This window comes from Monodon monoceros, unplaced genomic scaffold (assembly GCF_005190385.1).
Source record: "Monodon monoceros isolate NGI ecotype Baffin Bay Population unplaced genomic scaffold, NGI_Narwhal_1 Super_Scaffold_12, whole genome shotgun sequence".
In the NCBI taxonomy this organism is placed as follows: domain Eukaryota; kingdom Metazoa; phylum Chordata; class Mammalia; order Artiodactyla; family Monodontidae; genus Monodon; species Monodon monoceros.
This window is the reverse complement of record NW_021703768.1, coordinates 162,612,658-162,639,674: the sequence shown is the minus strand read 5'-3', so window position 1 is coordinate 162,639,674 and position 27,017 is coordinate 162,612,658. Positions and strand designations below refer to the sequence as shown.

At 46.8% G+C, this 27,017-nt stretch overlaps 1 protein-coding gene across 7 annotated transcripts in view; it reads left to right on the top strand.

Annotated features, from left to right (window-relative positions):
* Window positions 1-10,281: 10,281 nt before the first annotated feature.
* Window positions 10,282-27,017, top strand: part of DNMT1 (DNA methyltransferase 1) — a 42,636-nt gene continuing 25,900 nt past the window's right edge. For 3 of the 7 annotated variants that reach the window (XR_003792714.1, XM_029217263.1, XM_029217269.1), the window contains exons 1-9: window positions 10,282-10,469; window positions 18,521-18,557; window positions 19,080-19,187; window positions 19,377-19,596; window positions 20,417-20,495; window positions 21,628-21,706; window positions 24,135-24,169; window positions 24,560-24,662; window positions 26,555-26,589. Coding sequence is in view for 5 of the 7 variants with exons in the window: in XM_029217263.1 (XP_029073096.1) it covers window positions 10,390-10,469; window positions 18,521-18,557; window positions 19,080-19,187; window positions 19,377-19,596; window positions 20,417-20,495; window positions 21,628-21,706; window positions 24,135-24,169; window positions 24,560-24,662; window positions 26,555-26,589 (776 nt within the window). In the remaining 2 variants the exon portion in view is untranslated. Of the gene's footprint in view, window positions 10,470-18,516; window positions 18,558-19,079; window positions 19,188-19,376; window positions 19,597-20,416; window positions 20,496-21,627; window positions 21,707-24,134; window positions 24,170-24,559; window positions 24,663-26,554; window positions 26,590-27,017 lie in introns of those variants that run through there. The other 4 variants (XM_029217264.1, XM_029217267.1, XM_029217265.1 and 1 more) reach the window with 4 other exon arrangements.

Genomic DNA, 27,017 nt, shown 5'->3' with positions numbered 1-27,017 from the left:
GCTCACGGGCCCAGCCGCTCCGTGGCATGTGGGATCTTCCCGGACCGGGGCACGAACCCTCACCCCCTGCATCGGCAGGTGGACTCTCAACCACTGCGCCACCAGGGAAGCCCTCTACATTTTAAAATGGGTCAAAATTTTGTGGTATATACATTTTACTTCAATAAGCTTATTAAAAAGTAATTCCAACCTGTCAAAATACTTATTGAACACTCTATTTTATTCCTACCCTCAGAGATCTTACATTCTAGTGGGGGAGACAGGCCATAAAAGCAAATATATAATACAATGTTAGGAAGTTTCCATAATGGAAAACAGTATGGAGGTTCCTCAAAGGAGTAAAAATAAAACTGTCATATGATCCATCAATCCCACTTCTGGGTGTATATCCAAAGGAAATGAAGTCAGTATCCTAAAGAATATCTGCACTCCCATGTTTATTGCATCATTACTCACAGTAGGCAAGATATGGAAACAACCTAAGTGCTTGTCAATGGATGAATGAATAAAGAAAAACATGATACGCACACACACATACACCGGGAATAAAGAAAAACATGATACGCACACACACATACACCGGGAATATTATTCGGCCATAAAAAAGGAAATCCTGCCACTTGCAACACTATGGATGAGCCTGGAGGACATCATGCTAATTGAAGTAAGCCAGAAACAGAAAGACAAATACTGTATGATTTCATTTACATGTAAAATCTAAAAAAATCAAACTCACAGAAGCACAGAGTAGGATGGTGGTGCCCTGGGGCTGGGGGACGAGGGAAAGGAGGAAATGTTGCTCAGAAGATTCAAACTTTCAATTATAAGATGTATAAGTTTTGAGAATCTAAAGTACAGCATAGTGATTATAGTTAATAAAATTGTATTGTATTTTTGAAATTTGCTGAGACAGTAATGTTCTCACTACACACAAAAAATGGTAACTAACTGAGGTGATAGATGTGTTAATTAGCTTGATTGTAGCAATCATTTCACAATGTATACATAAGTCAAATCATCGCATTGTACACCTTAAATATATGCAATTTTTATTTGTCAATTATACCTTAAAAAAGCTGGGGGGAAATGCTTCTTAAACTTCCCAAGTGGGGAGGGTGTGAAAAAAAATACAGCTACCTGGGCCCTACCAGGACCTGGAGAATCTGACTCCAGGGCCCAGGACTCTGCATTCTATACTGTACCCCTCCTGATGTGAACCATCCTTGACTTACAGTTTTCAAAATGCTGATTTGGGGCTGGCTTTAGGCTGTAAGATATTGCCCAGAGGAAATATGGCTGGAATGAGACCACTGCTTTGTCACTTCCAAGGGTCTAAATCAGTCCTTCTCACCCAGGGTGATTCCACGCACCCACGGGACCTTTGGCAATGTCTGGAGACATTTTTGATTGTCCCGCCTGGGGGTAGGGGTGCTACTGGCGTCTAGTGGGTAGAGGTCAGGGATGTCACTAATCATCCTGCAATGCACAAGACAGTCTCCCATGACAAAGGCTCATTTGGCTCCAAGTATCCTAAAGTGGTGTCCAGGCAGTGATGCCTGCCCTTCCGGGTCCTTCCAGCTGGTCAGCTGGTTCACCTGGGAGAGTGGAGATGCCCTGACTGGAGTCTCTCTTTGCCAGGTAGTTGTAATAACTTGGTGGTTGCTTTTGGAGAGGCAGTTTTGGCTAATTAGTGGTCATTTCTGGGAAGGAGGGGTTTCATGTGAAGTTCTTCGATTCAGTGGCTAGAGCAGGCCCCATTCTCATCCCTGCTCCGCGTGGTGAGGACGATTTTCTTTGCAGCTCAGGAGTGGACACGGTGTGTTTTCACTTCGTGTGCCAGGAGGTGAGTGATGCCTGGAGGGCTGACCACTGTTTTTCTCTAGGGACTGGTGGCTGCAAATGGGCAGTGGCCATGGGACCCAGGCCAGTTGGAGATGGCTGGGGTGGGCTGAGGGAGGCAAGGTGGGACCTTTGTGTCTTAGAAGGAAGAAAGGAATGAGGCCCAAGCTTGAAGTGGGTGACAGAACTGAGGAGAAGTACCCTGGACCAAAGCACTCATTCCAGGAGTGGAATTACTGGGTCAGAGGGCAGGAGTTCATTTAGCCTTAGTAGATATTGCCAAATCATTTTCCAAAATGGCTGTACCATTTGGGGCTCTTCCAGCAACACAGGAGAGTTCTGGTCTTACTAAAACTTGTGAGCATTTCTTTTTTCATTTTAGTCTTCCTGGCATGGATGGGTGTATGTGGGAGCTGTTAATCACATTGAGGTTTCATTTTGCGTTTCCCTGATGACTGATGAAATTGAGTAGCTTCCCATTTGAGTCTTGGCCATTTAGATATCCTCTTTTATGTAGTGCCTGTTCAACTCTTTTGTCTACTTAATGTAAAAGAGATTGCCTGTCTTTTTCTTATTGAACTCTCTGTGTATTGTAGATACAAGTCCTTGGTTGGCAGACATATGTCTGTGGCTTGTCTTTTAGTGGTATCTTTTGATGAACAAATTCATTTTAATACAGCCTGGCATATTTTCCTTTATGATTAAAGTGCTTTGTGTCCTGTTGAAGAGACACTCACCTACTCCAAAGTCACGAAGAAGTTCTATGTCTTATTTGAAAAGCTTTCTTGACTTTGCTTTCGCATTTAGATCTGCAAGATCTGGAATTGAGTTTTGTATGTGGTGTGAGGTAGGGATCAGAGTTCACTTTCTTCCACAGGGCCATCCAGTGGGGCCAGCACCATTTACCAAAAAGACCATCCATTCACCAATGCTTTGCCAGTTGTTTTTGTTTGACATAAATAATATAGCCACATGGTCCAGCATTCCAAAAGGGCAAAAAGATTCAGAAAAATTCCTTTGCCAATAGATTTAACCCTGCTAATGAACATTCCTTATCTCCAGGAATTTATCCATTTCTTGTTTCTTTCCCAAGATTTTATGTGTAAATAAGTAAATATACATAATTCCTTCCATCCCTCCGTTTTTTACATAAACAGTAGCACACTATGCATTCCGTCCTATGTCTTTTTTTACACCCACTTACAAATAGGAAACAACCTCTAGGATATTATATAGAAAAATATCCTTTTATTTTTTGTTGTTGTGGAGTCTGTCACCGTATGAATGGTAAACAATTCCTTTATCTAATCCCCACTGATGGGGAACTAGGTTCTTCCCAGTATTTTGCTACAGACAAGGCTCAGTGTATGGCTGTGTCCACTTCTCTCTCTCTCTCTCTTTTTTTTTTTTTTTGGCCACACCGCCCGGCTTGTGGGATCTTAGTCTCCCGACCAGGGATTAAACCCCAGGCCCTGGCAGTGAAAGGGCCGAGTCCTAACCACTGGACCACCATGTGCAGTCCTAACCACTGCACGTGTTTGTGAGTACATCTTAGGAGCAATTCCCAGAAGTAGAATAGCTGAATAAAAGGGTGTGTGCATTTGTTGTTTTGATGGATGTTTGCAGACTGAGCAGTCAATGTGGGGGAAGAGGCATCACACGCTCACTCATGCAGGGCTACATGAGCCTTTGCTGTGTGCCAACTACATCGTAGGTACTTTGCTAGGTGCTGGCATAAAGTTACCACCCAAAAATGTGTGATCACCAGCTGAGGCAAAGGCTCTAAAAGGAAGATCTGTGGTTTTAAGAGCCTATCGAGACACCCTGATAGTGTTGGGGGAGGTCAGAAAAGGCTCCTTGAAGGAGGTGATGGGTGAGCTAAAATAGGAAGAATGACTAGCGATTCTCCAAGTGGGAGAAGTAGACATATGGAGAAACAGGGCTTTCCAGTTTAAAGGAACAGCAAGTGCTAAAACCTTGCAATAATTATTTATGGCTGAATAACAAAAAGCCCCACAGTCTAGTGGCTTAGAACACTGCCACCCATGTATTCTGCAAGATGCTATGCAAAAACCCAAACGAACTTTTTGGCCAACCCAACATTATCATTCAGTGGTTTCTATAGGTTGGGAAATGGGGAGCAGCAAAGTGAGCAGTTCCAGCTTGAGGGGTCTCATGAGGTTACAGTCAGATATAGGCTGGGGCTACAGTCGTCTGAAGGCTTGACTGGAGCTGGAGGAACCACTTCCAAAGCAGCTCACTCACATGGCTGACAAAATGGTTCCTCTTCCCATGGGCATCCCCATGGGGCTCCTTGAGCATCCTCACAACATGGTGGCTGGCTTCCCCCATGAGAACAAGGTGGTGCCGTGATGGCTTTTATGGCCTAGCCTCAGAAGTCCTGCACCTTCACTTCCACCGTATTCCCTTGGCCACAGGGACTGGCCCTGATTCACTGTTGGAGAGGACTCCACAAAGGCATGAATACTGAGGCAAGGAATGTTGGAGGCCCTCTAGTAGGCTGGCTTCCACAGCCCTGAGGCAGGAAGGGGTAGGGAGTGTCCAGGATGTAGCTCAGCTGGGGTGAGTCAAGGGATGAGTGGCAAAAGCTGATGTGGGCAGAGCTAGGGGTTGGCTGTAGGGGTAGGGGTTGGCTTTACCCTAAGAGCACTGAGAAGCCATTCAGGTACCTTCAGTGGGGCAGGGAGGAGGTGATACGATCAGATCTAGATTCTAAGAAGATCCTTCCCAGTTCCTTGCAGAGAATAGGTGGTGAGAGGGCTCCTCCCCAGGAAGGAGGCCGGGCAGGCATCCGGGACAGAGGGGAGGATGACCTGAGCTGGGGTGGTAGCCCTGGAAGGGCAGATCAGCTAACGGACTCAAGGGCTGTTTGAAGGAAAACCCCTCCAGGCTTGGCAGTAAGCCTCCTTTGATCCCAAACAGAAAGCCCTTCGCCCGCTCAAGGGCCCTGCAAAGGAGCAGGTGGGTTTGCCCAGCATACCCCAGAGTTGGTTTCCCCAGATCCGATTTCCGGTCACTTGAGCCTGGAGAGAGAGCTTGTGAGGCCTGCCCTTGTGGTCTTCCTGCCTGGCCGCCTGCCTGGAGTGAGAGTGGCAAAGTGTTCCTGTTGGACCCTCGAGTGCCGCTGTCACCGCCCGGGGCCTCTGCTGGGCTGGCACCAAGTGGGAGCTCAGACTAATTCCCCAGCATGTGGCGTGACTCAGCTTCGGCCTTCTGACTGACTGTGGCTCAGGACACGTGACCATCCCTCCACCAGTCCTGTGCTCTGGGCTGCCTGGACCTTAGTTGTGCTGACCCCTGGTCTCTCCTGGCCTCTTGAGTATGGCCCTCTAGCTAGAGGCAGGAACGTGGCCTGGGAAGCAGGGAGCTGGGGCAGATCTTCTGAGGGGTTTGTGAATGCTACCGAGAGGTGGGGTCAGAGTGAATGCCCACAGGAGCTGAATCTAACTTTCTGGAAGTTCCGGTTGCTTCTCTCAAGAGATGAGCCCATTTCTAGGTGGGGAAGGAGTCTCTGGTGGTCCAGCCAGTCACTCTGGAGCCTCCTGGAAGCCATCAATATCCCTCCCTCATGACCTTGACTGATATATTACTGGTCAGGTGAGTCGAGTGAGGCAGGTGATTCAGGGATTAAAGACAGAACCTGGGGCTTCCCTGGTGGCGCAGTGGTTGAGAGTCCGGCGACACGGGTTCGTGCCCCGGTCCGGGAAGATCCCACATGCCGCGGAGCAGCTGGGCCCATGAGCCATGGCCGCTGAGCCTGTGCGTCCGGAGCCTGTGCTCCGCAATGAGAGAGGCCACAACAGTGAGAGGCCCGCGTACCGCACCAAAAAAAAAAAAAAAAAAAAAAAGACAGAAACTGGGTTTGCAACTGATCTGATTTGGGCCTCAGTCTCCCTGTTTGTGAACTGGAAATCACTGTGTTGTGGGGCAGAAAACAGCTCTATACCTACCAACATTTGCATCAGGCACCTCCCAGGTGCGATCTCCCATGTCCTATATATTTATTTAACCGATATTTGGATTCCTACTGAGTGAGCCCTTGGAGGTCAGCTGTGAACGAGGCAGACCACCAAGTCCTTGCCCTCTGGAGCTCAGTCTTTGCAGGGGTCGGCACGCTAAGGCCCATGGTCTAAATCTAGCCAGCCAAGTTTTTTTTTTTGTCTGTGCCACACAGTTTGCAGGATCTTAGTTCCCCTACCAGGGATTGAACCTGGGCCCACAGCAGTGAAAGCACCGAGCCTTAATCACTGGACAACCAGGGAATTCCTTGGCCTGTCAAGTTTTTATAAATAAAGTCTTATTGGAATACAGCCATACCTATTCTTTTGTGTATTGTCCATGGCTGTTTTTATGCTACAAGGGCAGCACTGAGTAGTTAAAACCGAACATGTGGCCCACAAAACCTAAAATATTTACTATCTGATCCTTTATAGAAAAACTGCTGACCTCTGCTCTGCTCTAGTGGAACAGAAAGGCTACAACAGACAGAAATGAGTCTGTGACAGTGGTAAATGCTATGAAGCAACAGGATAATAGGAGAGAGAGACTGGGGGTGAGGGGCTGCTTCCAGGTGGGCAGGGGGAAGCCTCTGGGTAGTAGCAATCTTCGAGCTGTGAATCTCCCAGAAAAGTGGCTTGGGCAGAATTGACAGCAAAGGCAAAGCCCTGCGGCACTTAAGAGCTTGAAAGACTGAAAGTGGGTCAACGAAGCTGGAGCTCAATGAGGGGGAAATGAGCTGCATCCGGGCAGGACCCTGTAAATGGAGTTAAATGCTTACATTTTATTTCAAGGGCAATGAGAAGTTCTGGAAAGTTCTAGTGGGAAAGAAAAGGGCATTAACATTTTTTTAAATTAATTAATTTATTCTTGGCTGCATTGGGTTTTCGTTGCTGCGCGCGGGCTTTCTCTAGTTGCAGAGAGAGGGGGCTACTCTTCGTTGCAGTGCGCAGGCTTTTCATTGCGGTGGCTTCTCTTGTTGCAGAGCACGGGCTCTAGGCGCGCGCGCTTCAGTAGTTGTGGCACGCAGGCTCAGTAGTTGTGGCTCGTGGGCTCTAGAGCACAGGCTCAGTAGTTGTGGCTCATGAGCTTAGTTGCTCCGCGGCATGTGGGATCTTCCTGGACCAGGACTTGAACCAATGTCCCCTGTATTTGGCAGGCAGATTCTTAACCACTGTGCCACCAGGGAAGTCCCACATTTTTTTTTTTTTTAATGCCCTCTGGATGCAGTGGTCTGGGAGACTGGGGAAGAAAGAGGCTGTTACAATAGTCCAGGTGAGAGATGATGGCAGTCTGGGTTGGAGCGGCAGCCCAGTCAAAAAGCAGAAAGACCTGGGTGTATTTCATCAGAGGAAGAACAAACAAAGATTGCTCACCTCCTGCATGTGAGGGAAGGAGAGGAATTAGAGGTGGTGCCTGGCTTTTTGTCTCCGGGCAACTTGAGAGCAGAGCAGCTGGGCTGGAAGCCCAGCTTTGGCACCAACTTGCTGGGGGCCCTTAGGCAAATCTTTGTCCCTGAGCCCTTGCCCCATCTGTAAAATGGGTCAAATCATCCCTTGGCAAAGGGATTAAAAAGAGAACCTACCTGAGAGGGAGGCTCCAATAAGTGCAGCTGCTCTCCTGTGAGCTGAGGCCCCTGAAGAGAGCAGGTCAGCTCATCTATCTCCTCTTCCTTCCCTGTCCTGTGAGCGCCCCCTTTCCTAAGGTGGGTTAGGAACCCACATGCTGGCTTCTGACAGGTCTACAGGGCTTGACAGCTGGGTCACTGTTTTACATTCAGGCTTTGGAACTAAAGACACCTGGATTCATTGTCCCTGCTGCTTACTGAGCCTGTGATCTTGGGTATAAGCAGCATCCTTTGTGACAAATATCCTAGGCCATGGGACATGGGGGTCCTGATATCTCCCTTTATGGTGGTTAAGGATTAAATTAAATAACTCCTAAAGATTCTGGTACAGTAAGTACAGAAGTGCTGATTAAATATGAAATTAATAGGTATTAGTTCTATTCCTAATATTTCAGTCCTCCTGGATCCTGCCCTGTGTGGGTAATGCATGGCAACCAGAGGGTCTGAGGTCCACTTCTAGAAGCTCTCCACCAGCCATTGGAGGAACCTAGTTTGTGTGTGTTTACAAACATGTTCACTTGTAAATCTTAATACAAAAATGTAAATATACGCCATAACTTCTAACTCCATTCTGATGCTTTTTTTTGTTGTTGTGGCAGATAAGTACTTGTTTTTTTTTCAACTCAACCCTATCCTATTAATGGTTTATTTCTTCTTTATTGTGGTAAAAAACACATAGCATTTACATCTTAACCTTTAAGTGTATAGTACAGTAGTGTTAACTACATGCACATTATTTTGTAGCAGATCTCTGAAACTTTCATCTTGTAAAACTGAAACTCCATTCCCATTGAACAAATCCCCTCCCCCCCAGCCCCTGGTAACTACCATTGTTCTTTCCCTTTCTACAAGGCGACTAAATTAGATACCTCGAATAAGTGGAATCATGCAGTGTGTCTTTTGGTGACTGGCTTATTGCACTTAGCATAATGACCTCGAGGTTAATCCAGGTTGTTGCAAAAGGGCAGGATTTGCTGAATAATCCACGATATGTATATGCCACATTTTCTTTATCCATTCATCTATCCAAAGACATTTGGGTTGCTTCCACCTCTTGGCTATTGTGAATAGTGCTGCTATGAAGGTGGGTGTGCAAGTATCTCTTTGAGATCCTGTTTTCTATTCTTTTGAATATATATCCAGAAGTGGCACTGCTGTATCATATGATAATTCTATTTTTAATTTTTTGAGGAACCTCCGTACTTTTTTCTTTCTTTTCTTTAACTTTTGGCCGTGCTGAGTGGCATGCGGGGTCTTAGCTCCCTGACCAGGGATCACACTCGTGCCACCTGAAGTGGAAGCACGGAGTCTTAGCCACTGGACCGCCAGGGAAGTCCCCACACTTTTCTATAGCAGCTGCACTATTCTAAATCCCTAACAACAGTGTACATGGGTCCTAATCTCCGTGTTCTCCCCAATACTTTTTGTTCTGATGGTGGCCATCCTAATGCCTGTGAAGTGATCTCATTGTGTGTGTTTTTTATTTAATTAATTAATTGGCTGCGTTGGGTCTTTGTTGCTGCCCGTGGGCTTTCTCTAGTTGCAGCGAGCAGGGGCTACTCTTCGTTGTGGTGCACGGGCTTCTCGTTGCGGTAGTTTTTCTTGTTGCAGAGCACAAGCTCTAGAGTGCAGCCTCAGTAGTTGTGGCGCACGGGCTTAGTTGCTCCGCGGCATGTGGGATCTTCCCGGACCAGGGATCGAACCCGTATCCCCTGCATTGGCAGGCGGATTCTCAACCACTGTGCTACCAGGGAAGTCCCCTCATTGTGGTTTTGATTTGCATTTCCCCGATTGGTCATATTGAAGTTCTTTTCATATGCTTGTTGTCCATCTGTACCTACTTTATGGAACTGTCTATTCAAATCCCCTGCCTGTTTTTTAATTGAGTTGTCTTTGCATTGTAGGAATTCTTTATACATTCTGGATATAAAGTCCTTATCAGATATACGATTTGCAAACATTTTTCTCCCATTCTATTGGTTGCCTTTTCACTTTGATTCCTTTGCTGTGCATGAGTTGGGGTTAGGATTATTTTAATGTAGTCCCATTTGTCTATTCTAGCTTCTGTGACCTGTGCTTTTGGTGTCATATTCAAGAAATCATTGCCAAGTCCAATGTCGCAAAGCTTCCCCCCCCCCGCCCCCCCCCCCACATTTTCTTCTAGGAGTGCCATAGTTTTAGGTTTAGGTTTAGGTCTTTAATCCATTTTGAGTTAACTTGTATATACGGTGTAAGGTAAGGGTCCAATTTCATTCTTTTGCATGTAGATAGACGGTTTTCTCAGCACCATGTGTTGAAGAGATTATCCTTGCTCAAGTTCTGGTGTTTTTTAAAGCACACAGACTGTGGAAGTGGCCCAGGTCTCCCTACCAGTGAGATCTTTGGTGCTACCTGCGTATTTTGTGCATCCTCAACATTTTCTGGAGTAAGTGCTATTAGCCCCTTTTCACAGATGAGGAAACTAAAGCTGGGTCCAAATGACCTGCCCAAGATCGTCATAGTAAGCAAATAGGTGTAGATGGGATTGGAACTGAGGACTTGAACTCTAGTGCCCACACCCTGGAACACCCTGAGGATGTTCCTCATTTTTTCCCTAGCAGGCGGGGAAAGAACGAATGAATGAATGTCTCAGGCAAAGCTCCCAGCAAACGGAGGATCTTGGACAAGCCCACTGCTCCACGCGGGGGTGCGCTCCCGTCCCGCGCATGCGCGGCCCCTACGCACGGCCAGCCTCACTGCGTCTACCCACACATGGTACGGCCTCCCTCCGTGTGGTACGGCCCGCTTTCCCCCACGCCCAGGCCGGGGTGGTACGCGCTGCCTCCGCTCGCCGCCCCTCCCCATCGGTTTCCGCGCGAAAAGCCAGGGCTGCCTGTGCTGCCGCCGCCTCTGCTGCACCTTCCAAGATGCCTGCCCGTACCGCCCCAGCCCGGGTGCCCGCGCTGGCCTCCCGGGCCTTCCCACTGCCCGACGATGTCCGCAGGCGGTAGGTGCTGCGGGGGACTGCGAACCTGGGGTGGGTTGCACGGCGTTGGGGGTGGGGGTGGGGGTCGTTTCCCCTCCGGGTAGCCCGTGGCCGCCGCTGACAGGCGGGCGCGCATGCGTGGGATGGCGCGGCGCGCGGCGGCAGTTGGCGCGGGCAGGGTGGCACTTCCGGTCGCGCGCGCCCCTGGCCGTTTGGCGCCAAAATGGGCCGAGGCCCTCTCACAGCTCCCTGGTGACTGGAAACTTGGGGGTCTCTTCTGACCTCAAAGTAGAACAAGCCTTGGGTTCGCCTTGGGGATCCCCTTCCTGGAGCAGCCTCAGGCCCAGCCCCTGCCGCCAGCCTGGTCGCGCAGGAAGTGGGCAGCCCGCGGCCTCAGAATACCCCTCGGCCCGGGCACTAAGGCCTCCACTTCCGGTGCCCGGTCCTCTCGAGGGGGTCGGGCCGGCCTGGTCCCCGGGGGTATTTTGGGGGTCCCCTCGGTGCCCCCACGCCACGCATCCCGATGGCAGCCTCCAGAGACAGATGTCGCCGGTCGGGGGACGGGCGCGGCCGGCTCAGGTTTGCGAGCCCCGTCTTCCTCTGGGGGCTCCCTCCATCACCTCATACGGCTAGGGTAGGCGCATTCTGCAAGGAACTCTTCACATACCGTGAGGGCTAGGGCTCGGACGCCGTGAAAGCTGAGTGGTTTCTTCTAGTAAATCGGTACCTGTGAGCCGTGGGCATCAAGGAAGCCTTAGGAAGAACTGGCTGCAGTTTCCTCCGTGTGTGTGTGTGTGTGTGTGTGTGTGTGTGAGTAGGGGGAGTGAGGGGCCAGCAGCTAACATCGGGGACTTAGCCAGTCTTAGCTAATCTGTGCACAGGGGTCGGCGGCAAGACCGTTGGGCCCAGGCTTCTTGTTCCTGAAGGGCATCAGTTTCACTCCTGGAAACCTGCAAACCTCACTTGGAGCACTAGTCACGGGAGCCTCGACCAGCCCTGAACACTTCCAGCCAGATCTGTGAACCTGATCTTGCCATTTCCCTATTTCCCTGTGCTTGTTTCCTAAAGCTGTGCCAGTCCAGTTCTGATTTGGGCTTTTGGGCGTGGAGAGTAGGTGTAGCAGGCATTTGGGTCTCCCTCCCAGGCGTCAGGCCACTTCTTAACCACAGTTAGAGGGTAAAAATGGAAACATAACTTAAAAATGGAAATGGCGTTATGGAAGTATCTGGCTTCACTTTAGACCCAGGACAGAGATGTTTGGGCCCAGCCTTCTTTAACTTGATGGTGGGAATGCCACCTCCACTGGCTCATCTAACCTCGGGCAAGTTTCATAAACAAGTTACATCTGTGGACTAGGACAGTTAACATGGGCTTTAAACTGCTATTGGATTAAATGAGAATATGCCTGGCACATAAAGGCCCCCCCCGCCCCGTGTTAGCATTATTGACTAATCTAGCTTGCTTTTTTTCCGTTCTGCTAATTGTATAAAACACTTTACATTGTCTCATTTAATCCTCAAGTGTTCTCAAGAGTGGTTGCCACAGGAGTTAACAGCAAGGAAGCAAAGATTCCTGCGGAAGTCTGCTTCTTGCCAAAACCTTTCCCTTCAGCTAGGGCTTTTATTGGGCCAGAGCAAGTGTTTTGTTTGGTTGAATTTGAATGTTCTTAGGTGAGTGTTACAATCCGCCATTCACCCTAGGTTCCATATTACTTTGAATGAGAATTGCTTACTGTGGCTATAGAGTCTTGGGTTTCTGCCTCAGACCATTGACATTGTCAGCTTATGTGACCCTCTCAACAGCTTTTCTTAAATTTTGAATTTCAGCCTGTAAAATACACACATAAGCATGGCATTCAATACTCCTTTTACAATACTCCCTTATACCTCCTTGTAAACGGAGGTATAGCTTTTCGATTCATGAAAATTAGGGACCTCATATTATGGATTATACTACTAAGTTCAGTAGAATGCTCTAGGAACAAAATTTAGGCCTAGACCTCACTCAGGCATTTCTGTCACTTATGCTAACTTGGCAGCTTCTTTTAAAACTCATACAGTTACATTAGCTATGTAACGATACTAGAAAGTATTCTTAACATTTGGGTTTTTAAGTTTAACTTTTTTTTGAAGTATTTTATGTCCTAAGTCTTCTAAAAATAACGCCTTTCAGGACAAGCCACATTTTTCCACTTGAATTTTCTTACTCTGTCCAAGCCACCATCTTTTGTATAGAAAAAGCAATAGTCTTCCTGCTCGTCTTTCTGTTGCCACTCAGGTCTGCTTTCTATAAGTGGAAACTGTGATCCTCTTTCGATATAAGTTGGACACAGAGGTTTTCCTGCCCCTTACACTGCCTAATGCACTTGGCTTCAAGTCCGGGATCCCCGTCCACTTGCCTGACTCATCTTGTGCTCTTTTCCTCACAAACCACACAGGTTACCTTTTAGGTTCTCAGGACCTGGGACCATGCAGAGCAACCAGTGTGAGGCTGGGTTCCACCTACCCCTTCACCATGCTGCATATTGTCTGTTCATCCGTAAGACTGCTCAGAAAGACACTCCCCTTTCCCTGCGATGAGGTGTTGAATTCTGTCAGCGCATCCCGCATGCTGCCTTTGCAGCTTGGGAGTTGATGATGACTTGTTGTCTGAGCATGTTTGCCTCATTCACTGTACTTGTAGCTCGGTGTCCACTAGACTCGAATGCTTACATGCCAGACTTTCCCCTTCACCAAGGCCTGTATTTACATATTGATTCTAGCAACCTCCTTGCACAACTCATTTAGCCTTTGTAATTATGACAGTTCTGCTAGCCACTCTGATTAGATTAGGTTGGGTCATGAAGTTCTTAACTAGTTCCATGGCTCCTGAGTAGGTATGGAGGGCAAAACTGAGTTACCTTTTCTAGTTCTCCCCTGCACTAGGATTCTAGAGGTGCAGACTACTGGAGTTCAGATCCCACCCCACCCCTTGCCAGCTGTATGACCGAGTCGTCTAACCTCCTGGTGCTTTATCTGTAAAATGGGATGGAGGTGCCTGCTCCACTGGGGCATTGTGAAGGCTGAGCTGATAGGTGTGAACGTGGTAGAACAGCACCTGCACAGAAACCTCCTTCACTGCTTATCACGTGGCAGCTGTATGTTTCACTCCTGTTATTGGGGTGGGGGGCGGTGCATAACTTAAAGTACCAACATGCAGACCTGATACAAGGCAGATACTAATATAGCAGTGTATGTCTACTTATCACTCCAACCTTCCTGTTTGCCTGGTTTCTTGTATTATCGTCTCGACTTGCTCTTTTTAATTTTATTTATTTTTGGCTGTGTTGGGTCTTCGTTGCTGCGTTAGGGTTTTTCCTAGTTGTGGCAAGCGGGGGCTACTCTTTGTGGCAGTGCGCAGACTTCTCATTGTGGTGGTATGGAGCACAGGCTCTAGGTGCGTGGGCTTCAGTAGTTGTGGCACGCGGGCTTCAGTAGTTGTGGCACGTGGGCTTCAGTAGTTGTGGCACGCGGGCTTCAGTAGTTGTGGCATGCAGGCTTCAGTAGTTGTGGCTCACAGGCTCTAGAGCGCAGGCTCAGCAGTTGTGGCGCATGGGCTTAGTTGCTCTACGGCATGTGGGATCTTCCCGGACCAGGGCTCGAACCCTGTCCCCTGCGTTGGCAGGCGGATTCTTAACCACTGCGCCACCAGGGAAGTCCCTGGTCTTGCTCTTTTTGCTGCCACCTCAGCTTAGCTTTTGTGCCGGGTGTCCAGTCTATTCTTTAGTTAAGGTGGTTTTCTATCCTTAATTCTTTGTGTCCTTGGCTTTTGTGATGCTGTTTGCCACCAGGGGACCTCTTCCCTGATTTGTGCCATATTCCTTTTCAATTCCTGGACCCTTATTTTCTTCCAGTCTTAGATTTCTGCTTTCAGCAGTTGGGGGTACAGCTGGAGAGGCCTCTTTGGAGAGCCCGTTCTAATTTCTAGCTGCCGAATAGCCATCTAGATAGCTATTCACTGAAATGTCACTCCTAAAATTCATGGTCTGCTTACTTTCTCCCACCGAAAAGTTCAGAACTTCTGGTACTGTATTAGTTTTTTTTTTTTTTTAAATTAATTAATTAATTTTTGGCTGTGTTGGGTCTTCGTTTCTGTGCGAGGGCTTTCTCTAGTGGCGGCAAGCGGGGGCCTCTCCTCATCGCGGTGCGCGGGCCTTTCACTGTCGTGGCCTCTCTTGTTGCGGGGCACAGGCTCCAGACGCGCAGGCTCAGTAGTTGTGGCTCACGGGCCCAGTCGCTCCGTGGCATGTGGGATCTTCCCAGACCAGGGCTCGAACCTGTGTCCCCCGCATCGGCAGGCGGATTCTCAACCACTGCACCACCAGGGAAGCCCTGTATTAGTTTTTAATTGCTGCCGTAACAAACTACTTCAGTCTTAGTAGCTTAAATAAAACAAATTTGCTATCTTCTGGATTCTGTAGGTCAGAAATGTGGTGTGGGTCTCACTGGATTAAAATTAAAGTGTCAGCAGGCTACATTCCTTTCTGGAGGCTCTAGGGGAGGACCTGTTTCTTACTCTTTCAGGTTGTTGGCAGAATTCGGTCCCTTGTGGTTATAAGACTGAGGTTCTCTTCTCTTGCTGGCTGTAAGGTGAGAGCCATTCCCAGCTACTAGAGGTGATGACATCTGTTGGCTTGTGGCCCCCTTCCTCCATCTTTAAAGCCAGCAAAGCCAGTTCTCACATCACATCTTTTTGACCCTTATGTAGTCACATCGCTTGAAATGTAGCTGGGAAGTTTCTCTGCTCCTAGGATTTAAGTGACTCGATTGGGCCCACCTGGATAATCCAAGAAAACCTCCCCATCTCAAGGGCTGTAACCTTAATCACATCTGCAAAGTCCCTTTTGCCGTGTAAGGTAACATATTCACAGGTTCTGGGGAATTAGGGCATGGATATCTTTGCGGGGGGTGGTCCGTTTTCCTTCGTACCACAAATATTATCTCTGGTAGCCCTATACCAACCGCCATGCAGCCAATTACAAAAGGCAGAGTAGACGGAGCTTTGTAACTTCTTTAGCATGTTCTCAGCTCCTGCTGCTAAACCATATTACAGACCAGCATTTCTAGTTTAGGATGTTAGAGTGATTTAACATCTTATCTCTTCCTGTCTAATATATTGTTTATTTCTGCCAGATTGACTTTATTTTTTCCTACTAAAAGATGACTGATACCTTGGGCTCTACCACCCCCATGACTCTTCCGATGGTTTGTTAACTATGGAGCAAAGTCAATGATTTTGAGCCTGACATTGCTGACCTCCCTCAGACTGGCACCCACCTCCTCTCTCTGGACTTGCCTTTCTTCCCCTGTGTCAGCCCGACTTGTGTGGGTTCCTTGGGTGAACTCTGAGCCAGCGCCCCTGCTGTGCTGCTCCTGTTTCGGACAGCTCCCTCTGCCCAGTTCCCGTTGAGCTCTCAATGTCTCTGGATCCCTCCTTCCTGATGCCGTTTATACCCTTTTGCTTCAGAAGCCTCAGATTTGAACTCTATTTGTCCACACAGTGGTTTATGTATATCTTTTTCTCCTTTAAAGAACTGCTCTGAGGGAAGCAACTAGGAATGAATTGTGGGATCTTAGACTGGAAGGGAGCTACGGTTTTCTTTTACAAGGTGGTTGCTGTTCTCTGTGACTCCTCTACCTGGTCCTTCATGTCTGCTTCTAATCCTCCTGGCTATGAACGTAAAGCAGATGTGAGGTAGTGTCACCAGTTTTACTGAGAAGGGGATGGACTCTCTAGTGAAAGCCTGGGTGTCAGGAGCGGCGCACTGGCCAGCCTTCTTCCTGCCACACCTCTGGCTACTCGGTGCCTGCCCTGGGTTCCAACCTTCCACTCTGGGGCCAAGCAGGTCAAATCCAATCTTCACAGGGCAAGACACTTCAGATATTCTGAAGATTTGTTTCTCCCTGCCAGGCTAAATATCCCACTTCACAGGAAAGCTTCAAAGAATTCAGACCCACAAATCTGTCTCCTGGCCAGATGTAGGAGTTGTCAGCATTGTGGAAAGGGCCCTTTGATGGGCTTCAGTCTAAGTGTTATCCTTGACACCTGAGGTAACCTGGTCGAGGTAGGAGCTGTGTCCTGCCAGGGTTTTGTGAGGAGAATGACTGAAGACAGGTAGGTGTGATGCTCCTGCAGCAGCATGTGAGTACCGAGTTATGCAGTTGTCCTCATCTAAGACTCTCCCAGGACCTGAGTTGCTTTGAGGGTAAAATGACTTTTGCCTGGAAGGGGCTTCACATGCTTCTGGAAAGCTTGACTCTGAATCTTGAGTCCAAGTTACACAACATATGTGACATATAGTATATTACCACTGTATCTGGAGGCTGCTAAGTCTTTCTTTTTTTTTTTTTTTTTTTTTTTTTTTTGGCCGTACCTTGTGGCATTTGGGATCTTCGTTCCCCGACCAGGGATCGAACCGGCGCCCCCTGCCTTGGAAGCACGGAGTCTTAACCACTGGACTGCCAGGGAAGTCCCTGCTAAGTCTTTTCTATAGAAAGGCCTTTCCTGACCATCCAGCAAGTCATGAGGTCCCTGCCTGGTAGTGCCTACATCCCATCACTCAGCTTGTTGCCTGGAACAGGGCCTGGCGTAGAGTAGGCACCCACAGGTGGGAGTGGTGGTTGAAGCTAGAAGCAGGATCCACGTGCACTCGGAGCAGCCACTGTATGTCATTAGTCCAGCAAAGCCTGTCGCTCAATTCCTGGCTGTGCTGCTTACACTTGCCCTCTGGGAAGGCCAGCCTGGCAGAGCTCTGTTCCTGTCCTCTGGGCTGCTGGTAACTGAGTACCTAGCCTGGGTGCTGGAGGGGAGGAGCCATAGATGGTGGAGGCCCAGTCCCCGCCCAGGGTGCTGCCCCTCTGCTGACGGACGCTTGCCCAGCTGGTTAGACCTGTTCTCATCCAACTGCCCACAGTCAGCACCCAGGCTAGGAACAGCAGCCTCCCCATTTCCTCGGTGTCTTCTAGTTTTGTTCCTTTATTCTTTTTGCTCCCTTCCTCCCCAAAGAGGCAAGATACTAATATTCAATAATCAAATCAGACCATGATTTTCCAGCTAAACTCATGACAGTTCTGCACTTCTGAATGACTAGGTACAAACATTTACAAGGATGAGCTCTTGGGTGAGGCGCCAGCCAACTTTTCTAGCTTCATCTGTCTTCCTTGTGTGTGGGCACCCCCTGCTGCCTCAGATGCCTTGACTCCTCCATTTTCCTATATTCCTCATCAGGAATATGCTGCCACCACCCCATCCTGGCCTTTGGGAATGTTAGCTGGCTGTTCCCCACAGCATCCTGTCACCCTGGTCCACTCTTTCTAACCTCTGTATGCCCTCCTATGAAATCTTGTCAGGTCCAACTGGAGGAAGACCACCTATAGGTCAGTTAACTTGGGAAGGACCCCAACTGTGTGACCTGCTTCCCCTTTCCCAGTGTCTTTAAAATAACGTTAAAAAAAAAAAAGAAAGAATGTTGTTCTAGAGCTCCTATATCATCTCTTACCACCATCAGAAAAACCCCCTCAAAAGGGGGACCTCATTCATATTGAAAATAACTTTTAAAAAAATTAATTAATTAATTTTATTTTTGGCTGTGTTGGGTCTTTGTTTCTGTGCGAGGGCTTTCTCTAGTTGCAGCGAGCGGGGACCACTCTTCATCGTGGTGCGCGGGCCTCTCACTGTCACGGCCTCTCTTGTTGCGGAGCACAGGCTCCAGACACGCAGGCTCAGTAGTTGTGGCTCACAGGCCCAGTTGCTCCGTGGCATGTGGGATCTTCCCAGACCAGGGCTCGAAGCCGTGTCCCCTGCATTGGCAGGCAGATTCTCAACCACTGCGCCACCAGGGAAGCCCGAAAATAACTTCTTAACGTGTAGGCATTACAGTAGGGCATTCTAGACACTGGGGGAGGGAAAAACCATTGTATTTTTTTCTAACATTCATGTTAAACTTATTTCCAAAGTTCTTTAAACTGTGGTATTCTTACAGGTAGACAGTGTTGCTTAACAAGTGTTTGTTTCTTCCCTTTTTCTTCCCCCAGGCTCAAAGATTTGGAAAGAGATAGTTTAACAGAAAAGGTAAGGTAGTCTCTACCTTAACAAAATTTATGATCAAATGTGACCATTTGACAGATACTGTGTAGTTCATAAAAACAAATTTAAGTGGAATTGGCTCTCTTTTCCCTAAAATTGAGGATACGTTGGATGTTTTTGTCTAATGTGCTGTACTAACCGGATATTACTGGTTAGCTTTTGGTAGCTCATCGAGTTTCCCAGTCTGGGTTCTGCAGCCTCAAGTCTGGATTATAACTTGTCCTGGTCACACTGTTTTTCAAAATCAGTTTTGTTCTAGTACACTATTATATATCTGTTTCACCTCTAATCTTTCCATCTTTCACCACTCTGGAGATGGTGTGATATGATCTTAGTGGAAACATCACGAACATGTCTTGTGAATATTTAGTTTTCTTTTTAGCGGACTCAGCATTGCCTGCCATTCAGTCATTGTTAGGTGACCAGGCAGTGTAACTATTTGTGTATTAGTCCATTAGTCCATAGCTTGGGAGTGCGGAGACTTCTAAACCTATATCCTTCCCATAGGAATGCGTGAAGGAGAAATTGAATCTCTTGCATGAATTTCTGCAGACAGAAATAAAGAATCAATTATGTGACTTGGAAACCAAATTACATAAAGAAGAATTATCAGAGGTAAGTCCTCAGCATCCCAGTGGCTAGAAAATGTTTCCTCCCATGTAACTTGTCTGTGACCAGGGAGGCAGAATAATCCCACCTCTCCCTGTTACCTGATAGTTACAAAGGAAGCGCATGTGTTTCCTTATTCTCTCATTGCCACTTGTTTACATTCACTGCTACTTAAATTATCCTTTCCTGCTGTAGGAGGGCTACCTGGCTAAAGTCAAATCCCTTTTAAATAAAGATTTGTCCTTGGAGAACGGAGCTCATGCTTTCAGTCGGGAAGTGAATGGATGTCTAGAAAACGGGAGCCAGACAAGTGGTGAGGAGCACAGAGTGGAAATAGCAGAGAAAAAGAAGTCCCCCAAACCTGTTTCCAAACTTTGCATGCCCAGGAGAAGCAAGTCCGATGCAGAAACAAAATGTAAGAGTGCTTGACTCGTTTGACCTCGTTGGAGTCTGGTACCACCTAAGGGGAGGACAGACTTGGCGCCATAGGGTCTGTCTGTTCCCCCCACACACAACCCCTCCACCGGCAGTACTTGTTTTTTGTGTATCTTTTTGGGTTTTTTTGTTTTTTGGGGGCGGGGGTGGGGGGTGGCTGTGTTGCTCGGCTTGTACGATCTTAGTTCTCCAACCGGGGATCAAACTCGGGCCCTCAGCAGTGAGAGTGCCGAGTCTTAACCACTGGACCATCATGGAATTCCCTCTTGTGTATACTTCTAACTAGCTTAGATATATACTTGCAATTTTTGTCTTCAACCAAGTTATAGAGCATTAGATCCCCAAATGTGGTTGAATTTATGAGGTATAAGATAACAGGAGCTACTGATGTTTATTACGTCTAAGTTACATGCCTGTTTAAGCTGAACATTTATTCTTAGACTCCTTCCCCGCTTGTAGTCAGAGTAACTCTTCTGGAATTTTTAAAAATAAGAGCATGGGACTTGAGCTCAGGTCAGGTGCTTGGCCACTTCATCTTTTGACGAAATAAGCGGAGGTTCTGTTTCCTTTTTGCGTCTCAGGGTTGGGCCCCTCATACAAGAGCTTGTGTTGAAATGGCCCAGCAAACTGGCAGGTGCTAATTTGATGACTTTATCAAGATGGTGGTTGCTTAGAATAAGAAGAGAAGGATACTTAATCCTCAGAACCTGGTCTCTGCACCAGCTTGGTAATGCTGAAGAACTGTACCTTCGCTGTGAACTCTTTATTCATAGTGGCTTTTTTGTTTCTTTTTCTTTAAGCAGCTGAAGTCTCATCTAGCCCCAGGATTACAAGGCAAACTACCAGGCAGACCACCATCACATCTCATTTCACAAGGGGGTCAGTATATAATGAATGGACAGCCCCCATTTTAGGGGCCAACTGTTTTTGGTAAAACACGTATAGAATTAGTAGGATGTAACTTAGTAATTCTGACTTCCACATTGCTTAGGTTTTCCTTTTGATATTCTGTAATTAGACATTCATGAACAGCATTTCTGAAGACCTCATCCATTTTTACTCTTAACATAGGAAACTTCAAACGTACATACACAAAATTACCAAGGATAGTAAAATGAACCCCTGTGTACCTATCACCCAGTGTCAACAACAGTTAACAGCTCCTGGCTGTTGTTTCATCTATACCCCCATATGCTCCAAGTGAATTATTCCAAATGGATTACAACTCCATACACACCATGTCCCCCCAGTTGGATTACTTTGAAACAAATCGGACATGTCATCTTATCCACAAATATGATATTTCTAGATGACAAGGTCTCTTTCTCTGACAAGTTTTTTATTCATATTTTGCTATAATTGCTAACATCTAGCAAACCGTCTTTTGAAGAAGACAAAACATGCCTTATAAAGTGTAACAGTTCCTTACTAACAAATACATAGCAGTGTTCATTCTTCCCCTTGTGTAACAGAGTTTGGTTGATTTGCTCCTTAAGGCTTTCAAGTGATAGATTCCTTAGTTTCTTGCCATTTATTTAAAGAAAATAGGTCTTTTGTCTACTAGCTTCTAGGTCTGGCTGACTGCATCGTTTTGGTGGTTAATGTGTTCCCTTGTCTCCAGTTCTCTGTAAACTGGTAGTTAGGTCTAGAGTCTTGATCAGATTCCAGCTTTATTTTGTGACACTTCATTGACAGCATGGGGCTGTCCATCAGAGGCATGTAATGTCTCTTCGGTGATTCTAGCAGCCGTTGATCAAAGTCTAGATCCATTATTTCTTAAGGTTTGCAGAATGGTGGTATTCTAAACCTGTCATCCAAAGAAACATTTAAGCTCGAAGCTTCTTTTAATGTCCTGGCAGAAAGGGCTTCTCCTTGGAGGGAAGAGGGTGTCCATGCCCTGAATCTTTCCAGACAGAGGGTACTCTTGGTAGGGAGGAATATAAGTTGTTTCGTGCCCACTGGAGGACTAGGGTCTGGCTGAGCTAACAGTTGGCTTTACTGTGTGTGACAGCCCTGCCAAACGGAAACCTGAGGAAGACGCTGAAAAAGCAAAATCAGATGATTCTGTCGATGAAGAAGAAAAAGACCAGGTAGGGCTCGTGTTTAAGTTTCTTAACTCTGCCTTATTTTGGTACACTTGCTGGTAGTTGTGAATTTATACTTGGTCTGTCTATGGACCGGAAGTGACTGAGAGGGTGTTAGAACATATCCCTGGACCCAGGGCAGTACGAAGTGTGTTAGGGTTAGACCTGAGGACTCAGCAGGCCCATAACTTTGGTCTGTTCCCTCCTGTCTACTTTCCTACCTCTCCAGTTGTCAAGATTTGACAGTCAAACCAGCAGATGTGATGTGTTTAAAGCATTTCCTTCTGATGTCAGATAAGCCCCTTTCCCACATCTAATTTCTCTAGAAAAGCAGAATTGTCATGTTACTATGTGTATTGTAATAATGCTGCTTAGACTTTTTAGGTTAGAAAACTGGCGGCTTGCCAAAGGCCTCCAATATCGAAAATGTCGGTCTCTAGCACTGTCCCATGTGACTTGAGGGGCAAACCTAGATAATACCAGATGGTCACATGCTGTCTATTTCAGTCCTGCCACAGGATTAGCTGTGTAAGTCGGGAAGTCTGTAGGTTTACAGGTGGGTAGTAAATGCCCCGTTACCTGCTAAAGATGAGTATCCGTGGTTTGCTCTAAGGCAGGGTTTCTCAACGAAGGCATTGACTTTTGGGGCCAGATAAACCTTTGCTGTGGGGGTGAGTCCTGTGCATCATAGAGTGTTTAGCGAGGTCCCGACCTCTACTCCCTAGATGCCCGTAACATTCCCTCTCTCTCCTCCCAGTTGTGACAACCAAAATCACCTTCAGACTTTCCCAGATGTCCCCTGGGGGGCACAGTTGCACTGAGCGAGAAGCACTGGACTCAAGGCTACCAATATCACTGAGGTGGACTTGATGTCCTGTTGTAAAAGACATACTCATTCTCCTGTTTAGTCAGACTACCCACTCACAGGTGGGACACTGAGACAGAGGGGAACAGCTTGTCCAAGTCACATGGCCACATCCCTTGCCTCCTAAGAAAACGTGTCACAGGTGAAAGCAAGCCGGCTCTTGTAATATTGGCAAGTCTTTTTTTTTTTTTTTTTTAACAAGTGTGCCAGTTTTAGAGTTGTTCTTTGCCCTCTAACCTTTTGGAGGGCTTACATAGCCTTCCAGCTTCTAAAGAAACGAACTGGGGCACTCTTTCCCAAGCAGGAAGCAGTTTCACTGGCAGTGTGTGGGAGACCTTGGGGACTTGGAGGATGAACACTTGTCAAAACAGGGTTTATCCCGATATGCTAGAGTGAGGCTCAGTGCACCACACCAGTGTTATCAGGTGGTGGTGGTCAAATAAGTAGCACTACAGAGAGAACCTTACTTTAGTCAGTTTAAGGTTTTGAGGTCTCACTATGTTTTTTAAAACAGGTATTGAATACATGCATTTGGTAAAACAGCACAAAAGGCTGTTTGGTACATAGGGGTGGTACTCCCCCCTCTCCATCCTGTCCTTCCTTTGAGAGGCGAGCATTCATCAGTTTCTTCTATATCGTTTCAGATGATATGTATGTATATATTACTGTAGTATATTAGTATAAAATCTCTCTTAGGGTTCTCCAGAGAAACAGACCCAGTGATGTCTGTATATATGAGATTAATTTAAGCAACTGAGCCACACGATTTCAGGCTGGCAAGTCTGAAATGTGCAGGACAGGCCAACAGGCTGCAGACTCAGGGAAGAGTTGATGTTGTAGCTCGAGTCTAAAGGCAGTCTGGAGGCAGAATTTTATATATGCACATACAGATTAATTCCGTATAATATAGTACAGGGGTTCTGTGTAGTTTACCCAACTTTCTCCAATGGTGACATCTCACATAACTGTAATAGCAAAACCAGAACATGGACATCGGCGTAATCTACAGACTTTATTCACTGTGCACGTATGGTCACGTGTATGCGTGCATGCATTCTTGTAACCTCCACCTCAAACAAGACATAGATTGGTTTCATCACCACAATATTTTTATCCCTCTTAAATACATAAATACAGGTATCCTGGAGATGGCAAGCGTTGTGAACTTAGGGAAGTAGCGTTCTAAGGTGTTCATCAGAGAAGAGCTGGCGTCCAGTCTAGGTTGTCATCATCACTTCCTGATGTGAATCCCAAATTACTCCTTTGGTTTTTTTCTAGTATTAACAAATCCCTGACATGAGGCGGATCTTTGACTTTACGTAGTGTCACTAGATGACCTCTAGTGCCCAGATGTGTGCCGGGCCAGCTCCTGGGCCTCTCTTTGTTTTGAGGGTGGTGGGACATCAACACCAGGTCGAAGGTGGCCCAGATCTCCCCCAAACCCAGATTACCCCTCAACCTCTGTTTTTAACCACATCAAATGTATTTATTTAATACTTTGACTCATGCTTTTGGTTTTGATCTTCTTTTGAAATACTGTTTTTCTCTTTTTCCCTTCTCTCCACATAGGAGGAAAAGAGACGTAGAGTTACATCCAGAGAACGGTAAGAATAATAAATCTTTTCTGTGCAATATGTAATCTTGATGACTGAAATTACTTTTCTGAAATCTTCTAAAAAGAAGAACTTTATAGTGAGTTGCCGGGGTGACCATAGATAGCTTAAGGATGCCGAGTTTGCAGTCAGATTATTAACCTTGTGATTCAGGTAGAACTGTCTTGCAAAGAGTGAATTGGGGGCAACTGGCCGTTATCAGAACTAGATCTAAAGGTTGTATTAAATATTAAATGTTGAGGTAATATGTGCCTTTCAGGGCTCCTGAGATGAAGATTGATTTTTTTGGGGTGGTGGGTAGGAAGGAAGACCTTTTGAAAATTGCTTCCACGGGAGGAGTCTGTGAAAGTCAACATTAGGGTGTGTGATTTTGCTTGACAGAGTTGCTGGACCGCTCCCTGCAGAAGAACCGGGAAGAGTAAGACCAGGAACACACGTGGAAGAAGAAGAAAGAGATGATAAAGTAAAGCCTGGTCGCCTCCAGGTTTGTCACTTCCACCTTAATCTCAGAACCCATTTGGTTCTAGGAAGGGGGGTCAGGGTGTGGGGAGCGTGTAGGAACAGAGTGACTTTCACTAACGATCAAAGTGACCTTGAATTTAGCTAAAATGCTCTTCAAACTCATTTTTCTGCTGGTTCTCTATGTGGAAGGTGTGTTACGTGGCTCTGGTGATAGTAAATCAGCGGTAGGCCTGGAAGTCAGCTGGACCTCTGCTACTTTATCAGTCAGTCACAGAGCTTCAGTCTGTCCCCTCTCCTGCCTGCCTCTCCTGCCCATGAGGTCCTTGTGAAGGTCTCATTTTCAAACACATGAGGTGCTAAAGTGCTATAGTATCGTCCAGGTATAGAGTTGCATTCTTAACTGAGATCAGATGAGTTCTTTCCCCAGACCTCCAGCTCCTTTGTAAAATCAGAGTTTAAGGTTCTGTGAAATACAGATGTACCCACTGAACCCCCATGGGAGGGGGTAGGAGAAGGAATAGGGGGTCTGATACTGGAAGCTTTACCATTAGACATCACTGCCCCATATCACAAAGGGCTGACATTGGTCAGTCACAGGTGGTAGAACAATATCAGGTCCCTTTTGGGTTTTTTGTTGTTGTTGTTGTTTTTTGTGGTACGCGGGCCTCTCACTGTTGTGGCCTCTCCCGTTGCGGAGCACAGGCTCCGGACGCGCAGGCCCAGCGGCCATGGCTCACGGGCCCAGCCGCTCTGCGGCATGTGGGATCTTCCCGGACCGGGGCACGAACCCGTGTCCCCTGCATCGGCAGACGGACTCTCAACCACTGCGCCACCAGGGAAGCCCTAGGTCCCTTTTGGTTTTATTAAGACATTGATTAGAAGTTTCTTAGAAACTCAAATGGGTGGTGTGTGCCCTTATTGAGAGCCTGTTAAAGGATGGGTGTCTGTTATTTTGTCCTAATGGGGAATCAACTAAGATGTATAATTCTTGAATTATTTGGTACTTGAAACTAGTCTTTAACTGATCACTTCCCTACCCTGATCCTAGTTAAAGTTAGCAGCAGTTACAGTTGGGACACATGTTGAATTGTTTGAGAAGAAGCGGTTCTAGTGGACTAGCGTGACCACCACCCTCCAAAGAAGGATTTTAGGGCAAGATTGAAATCCCTTGTCTGTGACCAGACTCCCAGGATCTCTTCTTCCAGGAGGAAGGTCTGCAATGTGTTTCTTCTGTTAACATCACCAACCTTTGTGATCTCCTTACAAAGTGGGTGGGGTTCCTGAGGCTGAATTCTGCTCTCTGGAGAGGCGTGTTTAGCTCTCTAAATTCAAGCTCAAAACAATTTGTTGTCCATGTTTGAGATGAAGCTCTTTTCCAGACTGGGTCATTCTACTTCATTTCTTTATTAGATTCCTAGTTTTGATAAAGTTTTCTATGAGACTGTCAACACTTAATGATGACAAGTAGATAGTATTTTGCCTCCAAATCCCTCTTAAACATCAGGATCTGTCTAAGAGTTCTTTAACTTCCTGCCTACCTACCCCACCAAAAAAAGTGCCTTTTTTTTTTTTTTTTTTTAAATTTATTTCGGCATTCGGGATCTTTAGTTGTGGCATGCGAACTCTTAAGTTGTGGCATGCGAACTCTTAGTTGTGGCATATGGATCCAGTTCCCCGACCAGGGATCGAACCTGGGCCCCCAGCATTAGGAACACGGAGTCTTAGCCACTGGACCACCAGGAAAGTCCCAGAAATGTGCTGTCTTGAAAGAAGAGAATCTTTATTCCAACTAGACTGCAGGATCATTTTAGGTATTTTATTTCCGTAAAACTCTTTAGTAGAAAGATTCAAATCAAATGCAAAAATTAACTAGTCTTTTTTTTTTTTTTTTGTCTTCCCCTCCCCTCCACTTAGGAAGAAAAGAGACTCAGAAGTCAAACCAAAGAACTGTAAGTATAGTTAACATGCCTTTGTACTTTGTGAAGCTTACTTGCTAAAATAAGCGTTCTGGTAAAAATAATGGATTGGACTGAGCATTAAGTGCACTGATCATACATATAATGTGTGGATGACTTCTGCGTGTGTAAGGTCAGACCACCACAGTGAAGGCTGAGGTCAGGTGAGATTTAGCTGACCTTGACCCCAGGCCTGTTCTTAGTGGTGCTCATACAGCAAACAGCTAGTCAGGTGGTGGTTAAAGGGCATTGAGCAGCTCTGTCTCTTCCCCACAGCTGTGAAGACGCTGTATGACAAACTGCCCCAAAGCTCAGTGGCTTACGAGAGTAAGCATGTTTTGAGCTTACATGTTTGTGGCTCAGTGGCCATTGGCTGATCTTGGTCAGGTGGACCCGCTTCAGCCCCAAGACTTGGCCAGCCT